This window comes from Nomascus leucogenys, chromosome 3, assembly GCF_006542625.1.
Source record: "Nomascus leucogenys isolate Asia chromosome 3, Asia_NLE_v1, whole genome shotgun sequence".
NCBI classification, from domain to species: domain Eukaryota; kingdom Metazoa; phylum Chordata; class Mammalia; order Primates; family Hylobatidae; genus Nomascus; species Nomascus leucogenys.
In genome coordinates, this window is record NC_044383.1 from 6,255,783 (window position 1) to 6,276,128 (window position 20,346).

A 20,346-nucleotide genomic window follows, 5' to 3' on the forward strand; every position below is an offset into this window, starting at 1 on the left:
TGTGGCAGGGACCTGTGTCCCCACCCAAATCTCATCTTGAATTCCCACGTGTTGTGGGAGGGACCTGGTGGGAAGTAATTGAATCATGGGGGCAGGTCTTTCGTGCTGTTCTGTTCTCTTGATAGTGAACACATCTCACAAGATCTGAGGGTTTTAAAAAGAAGAGTTTCTATGCACAAGCTCTCTTCTCTTGTCTGCCACCATGTGAGACATGCCCTTCACCTTCCGCCATGATGGTGAGGCCTTCCAAGCCACATAGAACTGTAAGTCCAATAAACTCTTTCTTTTGTAAATTGCCCAGTCTCAAGTATGTCTTTATCAGCAGCGTGAACACAGACTAATGCAGGAGTGCTCCTCCAACCTTCTTTGCCAAACCTCTGCATCCCAAGCAATATCATGGAGGCAACAGCAGCAAACCAGAAAAACTAGAAAAAGAGATTTTTTCTGTCTATAAAAAATGGATTGCATGCTGAGAAAAGTGGCTAAAAGCTACCCATCCGGTCAGCCAGCAAAAGAACTCCTTCCCTTTCGGGGGATGGTTAATATTTATATTTACAAACATTAGCATTTAGCAGAATCTATCTCTTCCTAGGACTCTGTGTGTCCATGACATGGATCCAGCGGCTGCTGAGGTTTGAGCATGAAGAACAGCTCACAGTGGTGTCTCTGCCAAAGCATGGAGGAAAGAGGCTTCAGTACAGGTCTTTTGTTTTGAACCATTAGAATCCACTGAACTGAAAAGATCAAGCTGTCAGAGTTCATTTTCTTCCTAAATCAACCAAACTGCAGAATAACACAAAATATTTCACTTTACAACATAATCTGTATCTTCAATTTACTTGCAGCTCTGGGAATGTGACAGGTACGGTATTAAGTAAAAACCTTCTCTGAAGTCTTATTGGAAAGGTTGACCACAAAACAGCAAGTAATCGTGCACAGCAGCCTTCCTGCGTCCTCCTGCAGTTGTGATGGAACTGATGTGATGTAGTTGGCTGAAACGTACAAACACAGATCGCCCTCATGCATTTTGGTGGTAAATTTAGAACAACATTCAATTAAGGAATTAGCTCTGGCTAATAGATCTTAAAGAGAATAAGAGGTATTTGTCCCCTGCGTATTTATAGCTGCAATTGTTTCTTTGTGGACTCAAATATAAAAAGAGTAACTGCCTTTTACTCTCCAAAATGAACTGCTACAAAAGTATTTTATGTATTTTATGGGTTCACTTTGTTCCTAGAACATTTCCTAGGGATACGCCTTCTTTCGGCCCAGCAGTTACACAGTCACTGCCTGTGGAGCACCTACTGTATGCTGGGTAATGGGACAGTGCACGGTGCAGCCACTGAGATGTTCAGAAGAGATATCCCCCCCAGTGCCAAAGACCCATGCACAAATGCACAAAATCACACATGACAAATAATAAGTGCCACACAGAAGGGTCTTGCATGAAAAACAATGCATAGAAAATGTCACAATGCTATTAACATTTCGATTCCATGGAAAAATTATAATCAAACATTATCATTTCTTTATAGACCAGAAGATGTATTACATAAGTGAATTTTTAAAAATTTAAGTATATCACAGTCAGGCTTTCTTGAAGATGGAGATAGTATATTATTCAACTTTATTTCCAATTTTGTGTTGAAAAAATAGCAGGAGCTTGACAAAGAATGGTGGAATTGCATGTTTGGTTTTGAAGATAATTTTATTTTTTAAACAGCATTTTGTAAAGCTTCCACATAGCAAGCATGCTGAGCCTTGCTACCCAGACAGTCACCAGCAGCTGAGTCCATTCAGGTTCTTTCTGCAAGCATCTTCAAAAGACATTTTAAAATGTCATCCAACAAAAAAACACTATTAAGAGACAAAAAAATAAAAAAATCCCGCAGTCACTGAGTGGAGAAAGATATCTACAGTACACATACCTGACCCAAGGATCTTATCCAGAACAGATACATTTATATATGTATATATATACACACAGACACCCACATATAACACACACACACACATAACTTTTGTTAAGCATAGTAAAAAGGGACAAGAGGCTTGAATACAAGAGAAAATAGTGATAATTTCTCATAAATAAAAATGTGCTCAACCTAATCAGATATCAAGGAGAGGTGAGTTTAATGCAATCTCACTACACACCACCAGACTGGATAAAGAAAAATCAGTCTGATGGTACAGAGTATGACTGAGGCTACATAGCAACATGAACACTGCTTGGGGGACAGGGACATGTAAAAAGGTGGAATGAACAACTCTGGACAACAGTGAAGCCTTCTCTGAAGTCTTGTTGGAAAGGAAGTTGGCAGCTCCTACAGAAGTTGAAGACACACAGCTCCCCTGCCTACACAACACTATACACCCATGAGAATGGCTAAAACGAAAAACAATGACCACGCCACACACAGGCAAGGACACTGGGAAAGAGTAAGGAAGGAAGGGAGGGAGGGAGGGAGGGAGGGAGGAAAGTCAGCAATGTGGCATTTTCTGCTCTGGGTGGCACAGGCTGGCATCAGCTGTGATTCATTCAGTGGAGCACGAAATCAACAGAATGGGTAGAATGTGAAATTGTATTTATTTGTTTATTAAGTGAAAAGGGATAAAATGGATGGGATAGAATAGAACAGAACAGAATAAAAACATCGGAGGGCTCTGCACAGTAAGGAATTCTCGCTCAGTGACACCTCGATGGGGGTGGGAAGTGCATTGAGCAGTGATAGGAAATGTTTCTCTTCATTGGAGTTTTGTTCAAAAACGTTTGGAAGTCCCTGCTTAGCTTTCCTTGCCAGACATCGGGAGCCTGCGGAGGTGCGGCCAGGACTGAGATGGACACTGATTTGAGAGGAAGACACCCCTGCCACAGGAGAGAAGGACGGCAGCTCGGAGGAGGCTCTGGGGAGCTGGCTTCTCGAACTCCAGTCCTGTCCACTGGGTCCTGCATATGATTGGCTCTGAGGGTGGGAGAAGGAGAGGAGGCAGGTGGAGTCCCCGGTTCCTGAGAGGCTCTGTAGACAGTGCCACTTACTGTTACCGAAACTGAGCATGGTCAGGAGCTGGCATTCATTCACTGAGGACCTCCTCGTCAAGCTCTCCACTCTCATTATGCCAATGGGGCTTCCCAAGGACTGCATGGGTGGTGGGCATCACTGTCCACATTTTATGTGCCTGGCCTTGGATGTGGCTTAAGAGCAACCAGTTCTGCAGTCTCTCCTGCTACTCACACAGGGGGCCCGGAACCACTCACTCAACCCCTCTGAATCTCAGAACCTCATCTGTGTATGAGGGACACGGGATCCTCTCTGGGGACTGCAGCTCTGTCCTTCCAAGATGCCAGGGCAGACAGGACCACCATTTTGGTAACTGGCTTCTGAATAGAGACAACTGCACAAGACCTATGCTTGACAGCGTGTCAGCCGTGTCACATAAAGCAATTCAAATCTGCTTCTAGGAAAACAGCAAGCAAAATGGGTTGACTTAATTACCTATAAATCAAAGAAAACTGTAATTTGAATATATACAAATATCCTCACAAGAAGAGAATGAATCTATGAAAGCAAAGAATTTTATTTCTTTATAATGTAATTTCTCAATAAATGTACAAAGTGCTCTGAATCTCCAAGGCAATGTCTGTGCTTCACACCCTTACCTGTGGGCTCAATTCTCAGATTCAGAGGGACAATGACATACTATCATGTCATCTTCATAAAAATGGAGGTGGCCACAGACACCGCTTGTTGCAAGGTCACTGGAGGTCAGGCAATGAACAAAGCACCCGACATGCACTTTCTCATTTATTCCCCCAAAACACTCCAGCGAGGCTTGACTTCTGTCTCCAATTTACGGGTGAAGAAACTACAGCACGGGGTACATCTGCCCAACACTAAATTTACAAAGCTCACAAGTGGTGGAGCATGGATTTGACCTGACAAACTGATTCCAGGGCTCAGCTCCCAACCCTTGTACTGAAGGTGGCCTCTGGCTGGGAGAGGTAGAGAGGAAAGGCATGTGGCTAGTCTTTCACCCCAGGCTCGGCAGAATCGGGGTGTAGAGGCTGGCAGCCCAAGCATCCTGAGAAGAGGCTCTTGCTAATATTTCCAATGCGTGTCCCACGTGCCAGGCGGGACTGAAGGCAGCCCTGGCAGGTACATTCATGTCACTGTGATTCCAATGCCATCTTGCTCCCAAACACCACCCCAAACCAAGGCCCACAAAAGTCTCCTGCAAAGACACTGGAGCCCCTGGCAGAGCGACTTGGGGAAACCACCTCCAATTCTCGGACACCCCCCTAATAAGTGAAGGCCAGTCCTATCTTCAGCAGCTAGCTGCTATCATTTGTTCTAGAGGGCACTGGTTTGGCTGAGGTCACATGGCAGAGAAGGGTGGCTGAGAAATGGGGAAACAAAAAGAAGAGAGTCACTGCAATAAATCACCTTTCTTTCTTTCCTTCCTACCTTCCTTCCTTCCTTCCTTCCTTCCTTCCTTCCTTCCTTCCTTCTTTCAGGCGGAGTCTCGGTCTGTCACCCAGGCTGGAGTGCAGTGGCGCGATCTCAGCTCACTGCAACCTCCGCCTCCTGGGTTCAAGCAATTGTCCTGTCTCAGCCTCCTGAGTAGCTGGGGCTACAGGCACACGCCACCATGCCTGGCTAATTTTTTTTGTATTTTCAGTAGAGACAGGGTTTCACCATATTGGTCAGGTTGGTCTCGAACTCCCTCGGCCTCGCAAAGTGCTGGGATTACAGGCATGAGCCACTGCACATATATTTCTATGTATTTCTAACGGTTACTTAGCATCACTGAGACTCTGTTTTTTTCCTCTATCACATGGAGACACTAGTGACATTTTGGATGAAATGACTCTTTGCAGCAGGGGGCTATCTCGTGCATGAAAAGATGTTTAGCAGTATCCCTGGTTTCTACCCACTGAATGCCAGCAGCCCTCTCTCCCCAAGTTGTGACAATAACAATGTGTCTGGACATTGTCGATTTTCCTCTAGGGGAAACAACCGTCCTTCATTGAGAACTACCAAAAAGACACGGAAGACACTGCCCGGCAAGCCTGTGAGGACTCAGTTCACTTGGCTGCCTCCTCCTCCTGTTCTAGACATAAAAGCATCATACCAGAGGGTCCCATACTGCACAGACCTTCTTCCGAGTCCCAGTAGCACAGGAGGTTAAAACTTAGCATGAGAGGACCGGGAGGAGGATCATAATAAAGTGTATTTCCTCCATTTTGCTTTGTGCGGAGAGATGTTTCATGCATAAAATAGAGAGGGCACTTGGCTTCGGTCCTCGTAATGTGAAGTGCCTCCTCCGGCATTAAGTGCCAGCGGGATGCGGCATCAGTACCAGCCAGGCACTCCCGACAAGGTGCGCATGGTCTCTGAGAATTCTTAAATAGACTTTGCCCTTTTCAAACTTTCCTTTAAAGCGAGCTTCCCTAAGTAAGAGTCCTGCTGAGAGCTCTTCATCACTGCCACTCCTTTGAGAGTAGGTTGATTTTTCATCTCTGAATTAAAATTTAAAACAGGCAATCTGAATGAGACGACACAGTTTAAAATATCTAGGCTATGTGCAATACACTGGTTATAAACAACCAGGTAAAACTCTGGAAATTATTTGTTTTAGTTATTAAGCAAAGAGCAAAAGCAGACATGAAATAGAATAACTGTTATGGAAAGTGTCTGAAATAATTTATGGCTATGCCTTAAGAATGAACAGAACTCGAACAGGTAGCATTTAGTCGTAGGTCAGTTTCCATCCCAAGGTGCGGTGAGCTCTGATACACCATCTGCAACATATCTAGGCCCAAAAGCTGCTGAGAGAGAACTGCCAACGTCCCTGTGTCCCCTCTAAAAGCAACCTCTGGAGATAAAACTAAAATGATAGACATAGCAATGTAGCCCCACTGGGGTCCTTTTCCTGCTGGAGGATCCAGAGCATCATTACTGGATCCAAGTCAGTATCTGTCTTGAAATCCTGATGCATCACAATGGCCAACACAGCACCCAGAAAAGTCTCCTGTGTTTCCCTGGGTGACTTGCCAGAAATGCACTCAGGGACGGCCCAAGTTAACCAACCTAGGAAGCAGAACTGTGGCCCTGGTGCCTGCAAACTGGGGACTCTGGGCTGTGAAATGTCTCAGGTTAGGCCAGTTTTCTTGGAGAGGAAGAAGGCTCAAAGAGCAATATTATTAAGTGCATGCGCTGTAGTAAAATGCAGGTATGGAGAACTCTAGGGAAATTTTCATTCCAGAATGTTTTCACTATACTGACTTTGAATTGCTATTTTTTTCAGCCCAAATTCTCAGAGACCATGCACATCTCATCGTGAGCACCTGGCTGGTGTTAATGCCACATCCCACTGGCACTTAATGCCAGAGGAGGCACTTCATGTTATGAGGACCAAAGCCAAGTGTCCTCTCTATTTTATGCATGAAACATCTCTGGGTGCAAAGCAAAATGTATAGTCAGTATAGTCTGTATATTTGTGTGTGTGTTTTGGTACTTAGCTAGTTGTGGTTTGACAGTGTTTCTGTCAACAACTGCTGTATACTGTTTCAAAGGAAAAAAATAATTCTAAAGTGTGCCTAAAATCATCAAGCCATTGGATGTGCAAAACCTCAATAGTAAGCCAATAAATTTAAAAATAAATTAAATGAGAAGTCACAACATCAACTAAAATCCAGGCTTCAAAGAAAGGAAAAAAGATGTTAAGAAGTAATAATCCAAGAGTTTCTCAAGCCCCAAATGCTTTATAACCGTGATTTCAACCTGCACAACGAATATTCAACTATGCACCCTTAATTGGGATGCAGAGGTGCTTCTCTGGACAGAGGTAGAACAGGAAAGAAAACACGCAGTCCTCCCGACTCGGTCATCCACAGGCTGCCACTGGTACCATGGTCCTGGGGGCAGGTCCCCTGCACGTGGGCACTAATTTTTCCCTCTCTCCCATCCTAAGGCAAGTGGTGCCTTTTCTCTGATCCAAGCCCTCAGCTCAGTGCAGCCAATGGCTAAAATTCCTTCATGGCAACGAAAGCAAATGGCAAAGTACCTGCAAACAGCTTACCCTGCACATTTGCCTTCTGAGCACCAACACGACTTATCCTTAAGGAACTGACATCTCCAAGGTGGAATCCCTTTCTAGGGCTTAAGGCCCTTTCCTGTCCTGACTATAAGCCAAATTAATTTTGGCAGAAATAGTGGAGAGCTTGCCATCCTGGACTCTGATACATCCAGTAGATAATACTTATGGTGAGGAAATGCATTATATTTCAAAAGGGAGAAACTGTTACATTACAGAAATAAGCATGGACGATTTTCCTCATGAAAGGAGCTGCATGTGATTATGAGGTGTCCATAGACATCGTATATGGCAGGCTGGTGAAAACGTAATACGCTACGTCAGTGGATTGAGAAAAACATTTCCTGGCTGAAAGAAGGATGAATCATGCGGAGACGAGGAGAAGTCACAGAGAAATGAGCCAAGGTGGTCGTCAAAATGCGGTCAAGAGATCAAAATGCTCCACCCTTTGCAGACTGCAAGCATCATCCTAATCTGTTTGGGATGGTCTCCATATGGCCGTGATTTGTTTTTTTAATGTGTAACACACAGACACTGGAAATAAATAGCAATGTGATCTCACAAACTCCAAATAGGGATGAAATTTCAAAGTTTGAAAGGACAAGTATAAGATTAATTGATTGTAGACAGAACCAAACCAAACAATAGTTTTTGACTGACAATCTCTAATGTTGAAATGGTCAACGACTAGACACCACTGAATGTATCAGGTCAGCTAAATCCCCTTCATTTGATGAGCTAGTCTTTCAGACAAGTCCAATTATAACCAATCACTGTTATAACCAACATGCTGACTGGTAACATCTTATGCATTTCCTAACTGAAAGAATAATCTCTTCTGTTTTCTATGGGCAGGATTGTGAATTCTCAACTGATTCCTTCCCTATGATCTTCTCTTGATCAGTGTCTCCTATATAAAGATCTACAGCATGGCCGGGTGTTGTGGCTCATGCCTGTAATCCCAGCACTTTGGGAGGACAAGGCGGGTGGATCACTTGAGCCCAGAAGTTCAATACCAGCCTGGGCCATATGGCGAAACCCCATCTCTCCAAAAAAACCCACAAAAAATTAGCTGGGCACGGTGGTTATGTGCCTGTAGTCCCAGCTACCTGGGAAGTTCAGCTGGGAGGATTGCTTGAACCCAGTAGTTAAAGGCTGCAGTGAGCCATGATCCTGCCACTGCACTCCAGCCTGGACAACAGAGTGAGACCCTGTCTCGGAAAAAAAAAAAAAAAAATCTACATTGTAAACTGCCAGCTTCCCCTGATAAATGGCAAGGATCATTATTTTCACCCTCCAGTGAGAACCCGGCAACCGTCTTATTTGCCTTTATGTTTTATCTCGCAGTCAGCTTTGAGTATTTCGACTTCTAGAAAGCATCGTTTTCTCTACAATTTTACATATTCTATTTTATATTCATGTTCTATGAACCTTTACTTGCAAGACATACCAAGTCCTCTATGAAAGTGTGTGGGCTTCAAAACACTAATCATTATTTCCGGTAGGTCCCTGCCTAGCCTGAAAAAGAACAGGAAGTCTCAAACACAAAACCTACGCCAACAGAGAGGGATGCCTGGAAGCAATTGATAATCACAGTTGCAAACTACACTAGCTCTGAGGACATGCAAATGCTGGCTTCATGTCTTTATTATCCTGAGAGCAGAGGGTACAGTAGGCAGGGAGGACTAGGGAAGTTGTGAGCGGGAGCAGTTGAATTTTTAAAAATTCTGTTAAAAGTCTGAGTAGCTGACAATTGTGGATAAGGTTTTGTTACACGCTATGTAGTCAATATGAACAAGAAAGTCTAATTCCAAAAATAGGGAAAATTACATTCAGTACTGGCCTCTCTCTCACCCACCACATGTTGTAGAAATGCCTTTCTCAAGCAAAAGTAAAGCAGTTAATAAGAAACAGTTTCTTCACGGTGACAAAGGGATTCGGTTTACCTGGCAGACTCGCTTCCTACCAGGTCATTCCTATCACTTAAAATTCGAATAGGGGTTATCAGTACGTAAACTCAAGCACCCTACTGGAGCACAAAGGCAAACCCTAAGACTAGAAGAGACACAAAAATTCAAGCAAGTGGTCACATTCTCATTAACAACCAAGGAGAACTCTATGACATGGTATGATTGCTGGCCATTAGACTATGCTGTACACACAAAGCGTGAATCTGAGAAAGTCAGCTAATAAGAGTTGCAGGATGGATACCAGCATGTAGGTGCCAAAAGGGAAAAGTCTGTGCTTCCAACAGAACCTGAGAGCTTCAATGAAAACTTAGCAGCTGCTCCCCTCTGGGAAGATTACAAAGCACTTCCGGGTGCTAGCACACAAGCACACTTCTACTCTTTCTGTGCTGTGCTCATCTTGAATGTCGTCTTGCCATCTGGTACTCTCATATCCTAGAGCACAGCTATAATGTCAGGCCATCGCCAATCAGTTCCCATCTTGAACATAACCAAGTGAACACCGTCCTTTGGGATAGTCACTAAATCCTGTAATTTTGATTCTTGATTTACAAGTTATATCACCAAAACTAATAGACGTTGTCTTTAATTACATTTTACAAGCCCCGTGTATCGAGGAAAGGTACGTTCACAGAGACAAAGACAAACAAGCACACAAATATATAAGAGACCACAGAGGCTGATTTTGTCCATTTCTAAGCCGTAGGTGGTAAAACTACATGTCCAACTGTGCCTTTAAAACTGAAATACAGACTCCAGAAGCTTCTGGAACCACTGCTCTTCCAGCGGAGGCAAGGAAGTCTCTGGTACTTGTTAAGGGGTGGAGGGAGCAGGGAAGTCTGGCAACATATAAAATATGAATCTAGTAAGAGGCAATCTACATATACACACATATGGCAGGTAGATAAAGACATAGAATATGGTATCTGTAATTTCCATAAGGGGATTACTTTATGACAATACTAGGGAGAAGAGATTTTTCCAGACTGCACAGTAAGATTCACTCTTATGAAGCACATTAATAAATGGTGCATACACTTCTAAAGGTGAAGAAAGTAAGTAGCAATGTAATGAATTCCAAGCTCAAAATTCACTCACGTAAGCAGTAAACCTTGTGGAAAAGTTGTTATGTTTTATGGACACTCAAATAAAAACAAAACAAAAATGCCTAACACTCTCTTGGGAAATAGGAGACCTACTTAAGACCAAGAGGCAGGGTAGCTGGGTGGCTCAGGCACGGCTCTAGGGTGTATGCTCTGGATTTAAATTTTGGCACCAACACCGCCCAGCTCTGCGTCTTTTGGCAAGTGACCCAACCTCCATGCCTCAATTTTCCCATGTGTAAAGTGGGCCTAAACACAGCAGCTGTCCCAGAGGGCTGCTGAGGGTATGAAGGACGTGATGGCATGTGACATCCCCACAGCAGTGCCTGGTGCTGGGAGGCATGCTCAATGTTAGCTCACTCTCAGCTCCAGAATGCAAACGTGCAATGCCTCACAAAGAATGGGTATGTACAGGGAAAGTGATGCAAACCCTTCATTTGGAAGCTGGTATTGAAGCAAAGGTGTCAAAGAATACTTAAGGGTCTTCCAACCAGCTATCTCCAGACAGTTTCAAGTATCTTACCACATGGAGGCAATAACCTTCTTCAAAAACCCACCTGATCCAGCTTCTAAACATTCATGTTGTTTATTCAACACAAAGGGCAGCATTTGGGGGCAGAAGGATGTGGGAATAAAAGTTACAGTTATCAGTGACCAACTCCAATCAGGACCTAAAATGCCTCCTCGGTGGCTGACTTTTGTGCTGTGTGGGCTTGGGAACTTGTTTCTGCTGAATGTGTCAACTTGGATAGGAATATGGGTTTGTTTGAGCTTCTGAGAGTCAGAATCTCTGCAAATAAAAGTGTCTTTACTTGAAACCAACACCTCAGCACACAGGTACACACACATACAGCCACATACACACACATGCAGGTACACACACAGATGAGCACGGGTACACACACACACCCACATGCACACACACAGATGAGCACGGGTACACACACACCCACAAGCACACACATGCAAGTACACACACAGATGAGCACAGGTACACACACACCCACATGCACACACACAGATGAGCACGGGTACACACACACCCACATGCACACACATGCAGGTACACACACAGATGAGCACAGGTATACACACACCCACATGCACACACATGCAGGTACACACACAGATGAGCACGGGCACATCCACAGGCACACATCACTTCTCTGCAGGAAGCTCCCATGGAGGAAACACTGTTTGCTCAACGACCTGGCCTCAGAGTACTAGAATCCTTGATTAGAAGGTTCAGGATAACATTTTATGTAAAACAGAAAATAAACTGTAGAGATTTTACATTCAGGCTGCTTCCCTTGTCAAGACATCTTTCCAGCTGCAGTCTGTGTACACGATGAACAAGAGAACAAGGTAGACTTTATTATCACCAAGGTAGACTTTATCCTCAGAAGTCTCCTCTAATCAACTGCTGAGAGGACACTGAGCACTGTGGCTTCTCCCCAGAGTTTCCCTGTCCTCAAAACAAAAGACTCTCTTCCTGGTTTCTAAGACGCTTTGAAACCGGTTTCTAAGGCTTTGCTCCAAAATGCCACTGTACCAACCTGCTGCTGCAGCGCGGGTACCTCTGTCAGGCGCTGTGCCCTGTGCAGGGGCTCTAGTGAGTAGAGGTGCTGGCCAGGGAAGGTTGCCACTGGTTTGCAGCAAATTCATGATTCCAAGGAATGTGGATCAAGCCACCTGCTCACCCCAGAAACAACAGAATATCCCAGGAGAAGCTGGACAGGGTCTCTGGAGAAGGAAACCAGAACGACAGCACTCGCAGGGTTGAGCCCCAGACCACTTACTGTGTGGCTTTGCATCACGGCCAGTGCTGCAGCAACCCTTACGTAGCGGCAGGAGGAAGACAGTGAAGTAGGAAGAGAGAATGATGCGGCTATGATGTTCCAACTGAAAACAGCCTCTCAATTATAAAAAAAAAAAAAAAAATCATAAAATTTTGACTACGCCCTCCTAAACGGGAGACCCTCGGAGTAGGAGCGACATGAATGCAACTTCAGGGAGCCCATCCCGCCTGACCTTTGTCGGAGCAGTGCTCACCCAGGGCCATGGAATCCACAGCCTGAGAGCCAGGACATGCTGCTCTGCTGGGAGACCCAGAAGGTCAGGTCTACACATGGAGGAGTCAAGAGGCGGAGAACAGCATCCACACGGGCCGCCTCCACACCCTGTGCTCAGGCACCTGCTCAGCTGCGCCTCTGTTCCTGGCCAATGACGTCATGAGATCTATGGCTCCAGGACAGCGGGGTTTTTGATTATTGTTGCTGATGTGTTCACTTGTTTTCGCTATGTGCAAAATACAGCCATTAAAAACATAACGCTCTAGAGCTCTTCAGAGGAAATCTAGACTGTCAATCACAAAAGTTCATCCTAACAGAGAAAAAGGGAAAAGACCAGTGCTTTCTATTAAGTCTATCATTTTCTAGATGATGACTTGGAAGCTGAGAGATGGCCACAGGAATAATTTAAAGTCACCCAGCAGGTGGAAGGGTGAGGAGGAGCAGAGGCCAGGACCCCCACTCTGCTCCCTGGGCCAGAGCTAAGGCTACGGCAATGCCAGGGTCTCTGGGGCTTCCTCACCATCTACTCTCAAATGCCGTCTTTGATGTGTGGAAGGAGACTTCCAGCTCAGTAACATCTGACGCGAGGTGAACATCACTCCCTCCCTCATGCTTATCCCTCAGGGAGGTTTGCAGGACTCCTGCAGCTGTGGTACACAAGGCCAATCTGTCTCTGCTGCCCCAGAAAGCAGAAAAGCCCAGAGGAGGCCAAAGGAAAGGTCGTGCTGCTTTGGATTTGTCAAAGGGAAGGACAACAGGCATTAAAGAGAGGCAAAGCCATCACAGAAAACTCAATTTAACATCCTAGGGAGATACACTACACACCTATCAGCATGGCTAAAATAAAAAACAGTGTCAACAGCAAAGGCTGGATGCAGACAAACCGAATCACTTACACGGCTCGTGGGAATGTAAAATGGTACAGCCATAGATTGGCAGTTTCCTATGTCACGAAATGTGCAATTACCCGACAACCCAGCATTTGTCCAGGAAGGCATTTATGCCACCGAAATGAACTCATGTTCACCCAAAAACTGATGCACGAAGGCTGGTGGCAGCTTTATTCATAAGAGCCACAAACTGGGGATAGCCCAGACGTCCTCCAACAGGAAAATGGTTCATCACACTTGGTCCAGGCGTACCACGGGATACTACTCAGCAATAAAAAGCAATAAGCTATTGATACAGGCAACAACCTAAATGGATCTCCAGTGAATTAAGCAAAGTGAAAACAGCCAGTGCTGAAAGCTTATATACTGTATGATTACTCTTATGTAACATTTTTGAAATGAAGCAATTACACAAATGAAGAACGAATGAGTGGTTGAGAGAGCTTACGGATGGTGGAGTGGGGAGGAGGTATATGTGGCTATAATCGGGCAACAAGAGGATCATTTGTGGTGATGGAAACACTCAGTGGCTTCACTGTGGTGGTGGAGTCCACAGTATATGCATGTGGTGAAACTGTACACAACTCAATACAAACACTAATGAATACAAATTAAACTGAGGAAATCTGAGTAAGATCAGTGAATTGCATCATCGACTCCCTTATACACAAGATCTCTATGACTTCCTACAACTGCACGTGAACCCACAATTATCTCCATAAAAATTGCAATGAGAAAGAAAAACAGAGATGAACAGAAAGTTCTTTTTAAAAATCCCATGTGATTGAGAATTCTATGGTCATTGTTAGTGCTTACAGAAATGATAAAACCCAGTGTGCTAGAAAATTAACCAACAGCCCTCGCTGGAGATGATAAACAAGGCACAAGTTCAATATTTAATGAGTATGAAGAAAATGCTCATGATTAAAAAAACTGAAATATGTGAAATGTCAACACTTTGCAAAAGCCTCTTGCATGGAGCTGACGGTGGCTAGGGCTGATAAAAATATGTGGGTAACATGAGAGCGCAGAGCGACGCCGAGCAGAACCCCTGTGCCCATGACGACAGCTATGGGAGATCCAGGTTCCGGCTGTTTTTCTCCGGGGGATGGAGCTCAAGTTCCTAGAGCCAGAGCCCTGTGTTGTCATAAAGAAGTCACCACAAACTCAGAGTTCATGTCTCACTAGAACTGTTTGCATCACAGAATTAGGAACAGCGTTTGCAGAACATTTTATTGAAGCCAGCTTGGTCTCCAGGCAACACCACTGTTCCTAGCAGACATGAATTGGGAGCCACAGAAAAGGTGAGAGCCGTTCTCCCCACACTTACTTATTTTGCACCATGTTCATGATCACCCAGTCGAAGGGGTAAACGTTCTTTCCAATGAGGTTCTTAAACATGATGAATGTTTCCATTAGGAAATCCTGAAATAAAAAAACAAAACACTGAAATGGCCCACCAAGAAAAAGGTAAAAATGATAACCCCCCGTCAATGATTAGATTATAAAAGACCCCATTTTAAAGGCTGAATGAAAACATCCTGAAAAGCAATGAAGATATATTTCACAGGAGCTGTGAATGAGACCTGTCTTTCTGTTTACTCGAGCACCTCCTGTCTGAGATGGCTTCTTCAAAAATATATTCTAAAACAGTCCCTGAGCATGTCTCTTTAATAGTTAAAGAGTAAATCCCCAAAGGTTGGGAATAGGCATTCAAACCCTTTCTGCTTCTAGGAAAACATGATTTTTACAAACAAGGCTTGCAGGTTACAGCTTTTTCTTATGTTTGCTCTAAATCAATTTTTCATGATGAACAGGACACATCAGGTTGAATACGGGATACTACTGTCTGTTCCTTTCTCTTATGGAATTTCAAAACGAAAGGCTCCAATTGGTACTCCTGACCATCTGCACAGATTTGGCATGCAGTAAACCATTTGAGTGTGTGGCCGTGTTGCCAAACTCTCCTAGATGGCAGCTACATCCCCAAAAGCTACCGAGTTATGCTTCTGATGTCTTAGATGATGCTCTGTACTTCGCAGGGCAACTGAAAAGAAGCAGGGTTCGGTACACACCCAGCTGCTCTACCCTGCTTCCACGGAATGTGCCTGACATTAGGAACGGGTAGCCAGTTCCTAGGGGCTCCATTATGTGTCTATCAGAATTAGAAGATTTCCTGCTTTCGAGAGCTTGACAGGTGCTCTGAGCTAACCCGAACGAAACAAGTGGCTATCCCGAAAAGCACACATCCCTGGTAGCCCCAAGCTCACTCAACACCCAAGGTAGGAAAGGAAAAGGCAACCTAGAACTGTCTTAGAAAAATGAGGCCATGGTCAGGGATTGCTAAATGAGTGGATATTTCTCATTTCTTTAATCTCCTGAATCATAATTAGGTGCAATGGCTGTGAAGGCTAAGGTGGTGAAGAGAATTTAAGCAGCCAAGAAAGCAATTCCCAGTATGAAGTTCTAAATAAGCAGCTCCTGCAAAGAGGCACAAGTTAAATTTGATGACAATAACAAGCTAATGTTCAAACTTAAGATACTTTCTCTCCAACTCTAATGGCAAAGTCAGGTTCTGGCAGGTGAAGTTTGCAGGGTGAGGAATTTGGTGCGCCCCCACCATAAATAAAACGAGTGATCCTGATCACTCTATTAGAGCAGATGCCTCCAGTCTAGGAGACATTAGTGACCTGGACAAAATCAAATTGGAAAAGTCAGTCCAGATGTCCTCCAAACTCTGTACGTGGGCACTGTGTCCACCTGATCTCAGGAGCAGGACCATCCCAGTCCTCCCTTCCGACACAACAAATGGCTTCTTTTCCAGTTTAATTATTGAAATTCATATTTCACTACTGAGTTTCCTCACTTTGTCAAGAGTTTCCCATTTTAACGACCAGGCTGCATATTTTGTAGGCTGAGTACCGTAATTCAGTCACATCTCTATTTGCATGAAATTGCTGGCTTTCTTGATGATTACTTCTCAAAGCCTAATAATTGAGCTACAGCCTCTCGTTTTTATTATTCTGGAAGAGAAGCATATTTTCCCAATTCTCTTTCTTTTCTAAGAGACACAGTCCCATACTTCATTAGTATGGCTCAGCTGTTAAATTTTGGTACTTTGCTGATCAAACAAAATGCTGCATCTAGTGGGAGATGAGGTTCTGCAAGGCTTCCTTGTTTTCTGCATAATTCACTAGCCATGGCGGTGGCCCCTAACAAACTGTGTTTGTCTCGAGCAGCTGATGAGGCTTACCGGACTGTTCCACTAGGGTCTCCAAGTCAACAAGGGATATTTTGTGAAAATTTCATCATTCAATGAGGATTTATTCCTGTTGCATTTTTTGTTTTAGTTTCTATTTATTTTATTTATTTATTTCACTCCCTCACCCAGGCTGAAGTACAGTGGCATGATCTTAGTTCACTGCAGCTTCAACCCTGGGACCCAAGTGATCCTCCCGTTTCAGTATTCTGAGTATCCTGGGACCACAGGTGTGCACCACCATGCCTGGCTAGATTTTTTTATTTTTAGTAGAGATGGCATCTTGCTATATTTCCCAGGCTGGTCTTGAACTCCTGGGCTCAAGGAATCCTCCTGCCTCGGCCTCCCAAAGTGTTGGGATTACAGGCGTAAGCCACTGTGCCCGGCTGCATGTTTTAGTTTGACTATTCACAAGATGTCTTATACAATAAGCAGGCTGCTCTAACAATAGCCATCTATCTATTTCAGAGGCAAAATCATGTCATACCTCTGTCTGCACCTTTCCATCCCTGTCCCCACCCACTTGAATAAAACAGCCATCCTCTCGCACCTGGACTGCCACAGGGGACTCCAAACCCATTGACTTAGGTCCATCCTTGTCCTTTCTTGTCGCCATGCTTCACTTTTCAAATGATAAATCTCATCAAGGCATCAATGCTTTCCAGACAACACAATGAACTCATTTCCCCAATGGCTTCCCAATGCTCTGACTAAAGACAAAGCATCTTGACTCTTAGGAAATTTCCATTCTGCTCAGCCAAAGGAGTAACCATTATGGACAAGGACCAGCCATAGATTTTCAACCCATCCGATGAAGGATTGTTAGGGAAATAGGACATGTCCACATTTTTGTGGATTCAAAGTTTCATCCAAAGATTATCTGATAATTGCAAAGGTAGGAAGAGGTACATATTTTCACAATGGAGGGATCTGGAAGTTACCAGCTTTTAACCCAGCAGTCAAATTCAGCATCACCAGTAGTGGGTCAGCATGACATGCCCAGCCTCCTGAAGTAACACAGCAGGAAGCTTTCAACAGCAATGCTGAAACACTCTTGCCAGAGTTGAGCTTGAATCTCAGAACAAGCTTCTGGTTTGCAGAACATACAGGGGGATAAAGAAACCAGTCGATAGGCATTTTACAAGGCAGCACAAAAAAAGTCCAGAATGGGAGATAGTCTACAAAAGCTGGTGGATTGGTGTCTTCAAAAAAACTGAAAAGCAATGCTATGAAAAGAAAATAAAACAGTGTGATGGTGATGGATTTATTTTAGAAAAAGAAAGATTAAAGAGACAATCATCAAATGCAATGCATGAAAAGGACATAAAAGTTTGGAAAGAATGGAGGAAATCTGAATATAAATGGCATGAGGGGTTGCTGCTACATTCTCATGGAGCAATAAGGCCAATAGAGAATGTCTTTACTCCCCGGAGACGTTTGCTGAACAGCTTAGGGCAGGTGCATCCCTGTCTCTCACTGACTGAAAGGCGTTGGCTGTATGGATAGAGACACTTGGAGACACATGACGGAAGCAAATATGCAAACGTGCTTTCAACTGATGAATTGAGGTGGCAGGGATCATGGTTTCCTTTTTATTTATTTATTTATTTTTTTGAGATAGGGTATCATGCTATCACCCAGGCTGGAGTGCAATGGCATGATCTTAGCTCACCGCAGCCTCAAACTCCTACGCTCAAGTGATCCTCCTGCCTCAGCCTCCCAAGTAGTCAAGACTACAGACATGAGCTATCATACCTGGAATTTTTTTTTTTTTTTTTTTTTTTTGTAGAAATGGAGTCTCACTATGTGGCACAGGCTGGTCTTGAATTTCTGGGCTCAATAGATTCCTCCTGCTTCGACCTCCCAAAGTGCTGGGATTATAGGCATGAGCCACTGAGCCTGGCTCCATTCTATTATTCTTTCAGCTTTTCTGTATTTGTAAATTTTTTCGTGATCCACAGGGGAAAGAGAATAAGTAAAACACTGGTGAAATCTGAGTAAGGTCAGATAAGCCTTTTTCTTGCAGAATCTGATGCTAACTCCAGGTAGATGGTGGTGTCAGAATTGAGTTGAATTGTAGGACATCCAGCTGGTGTCAGGCAATGGGTTGCGGTGGGAGAGACGCACACACTTCTGGTCACAGAAGTGTGAGAGTGTAGGAAAATGTAGTGTGTGTTTTCCAAAGCCACACAGTGGGAATTTGTGACAAATGGCAAGACAACACTCTCTGCTAGAAGTCCCAAAGCCCTCATCGTTCCCTTCTAGCTGACTACAGAGAATCAGGGCACATTCTCTGCTTCTGTTACTGAGACGTGGACACGTGGCAGCCAGCAGCCCCTTGGGCAGACCAGCATCTCCAGTGTAGAAGATTCTACAGATTCTTTGTGGTTCGAATCCTAAAGGGTTGGGATGGCCTCTGTCCTGAGAGTTCTGAGCTGAACATGTCTACTGTTTTTCTCTTCCGGATCAGTCATTCCACTTGTGCTCTATATGCTCACTATAATTGGTGTTGATAATAAGTGTGATTTTGTATGAAAATGACGCACTCAACCAAAAAAGGCTAAATTTGAGAACCTGAATTAGTACTTGTTAAAAGGAAATAGTCTCAAGAAAATGGTTTTGGCTACTTTCATATTGAAATACGAAATAGCATCAAATAATTTTGTACAAAATAACCTTTTATTGAATAGTTGTCAGAGTAAGCCGGGTGTGGTGGCTCACACCTGTAATCCCAGCACTTTGGGAGGCCGAGGTGGGTGGATCACCTGAGGCTGGGAGTTCGAGACCAGCCTGACCAACATGGAGAAACCCCGTCTCTACTAAAAAATACAAAAAAATGGCTGGGTGCGGTGGCGGGCGCCTGTGGTCCCAGCCACTTGGGAGGCTGAGGCAGGAGAATGGCATGAACCCAGGGGGCAGAGCTTGCAGTGGGCAGAGATTGCACCACTGTACTCCAGCCTGGGTGACAGAGCAAGACTCCGTCTCAAAAAAAAAAAAAAAAATACAAAAAAATTAGTTGGGTATGGTGGCACATGCCTGTAATCCCAGCTACTCGGGAGGCTGAGGCAGGAGATTCACTTGAACCCGGGAGAAGGAGGTTGTGGTGAGACGAGATTGCACCATTGCACTCCAGCCTGGGCGAAAAGAGTGAAACTCCATCTCAAAAAAAAAAAAACATTGTCAGAGTTGAAAAACAGTCATATACTCGGTATAGTTAACAGACAGAAACACATTTTACAAAAGTTCTGACAGATTAACAACAGTAAAAAAGTTCACATACTTTCCAGTCTAAATCTGTGGTATAAAAAACCACAAACGTCTTTTTTTTTTTTTTTTTTTTTTTTGAGACGGAGTCTCACCGTGTTGCCCAAGCTAGAATGCAGTGGCCCGATCTCGGCTCACTGCAACCTCCGCCTCCCGGGTTCTAGCGATTCTCCTGCTTCAGCCTCCCCAGTAGCTGGGATTACAGGCGTCCCCCAAAAACGCCTGGCTAATTTTTATATTTTTAGTGGAGACGGGGTTTTGCCACGTTGGCCAGGTTGTTCTTGAACTCCTGACCTCAGGTGATCCACCTGCCTCCACCTCCTAAAGTGCTGGGATCACAGGCGTAAGCCACCACGCCCGGCCAATGTCATTTCTTAATGGAAGTCAAATTGTCTGCAAATCATTGATTTTTCTGAACTGTTGTGTCTATGGAAAAACATCCCCTGGGAAATTGGGACCACAACATGCAGCAAACATCGGATCCTGGGATCTGAGCAAAGACAGAGGGCACACACTTGGAATTCAGCAAGCTACAGTAATTTTTAAATACAATTTGGCATCATCACTTTTCACTTACCTTGAAGGTTCCTTATCAATCACAGCACTTAATAGTTCAGATTACATGTTTGCATGTGGGGATTTTTATGAAGTGATTGTTCTGAAAAAGGGCAAAGTACTAATTGGAGTCCTGATGTT

At 44.2% G+C, this 20,346-nt stretch overlaps 1 protein-coding gene across 2 annotated transcripts in view; it reads right to left on the reverse strand.

The window, feature by feature from the left end:
* The window catches only part of DOCK1 (dedicator of cytokinesis 1), a 544,856-nt gene that overhangs the window by 181,065 nt on the left and 343,445 nt on the right, over positions 1-20,346 (reverse strand). For both annotated transcript variants that reach the window (XM_012505804.2, XM_003280960.2), the window contains exon 29: positions 14,458-14,552. In XM_012505804.2, coding sequence (XP_012361258.1) covers positions 14,458-14,552 — 95 coding nt within the window. The remainder of the gene's footprint in view (positions 1-14,457; positions 14,553-20,346) is intronic.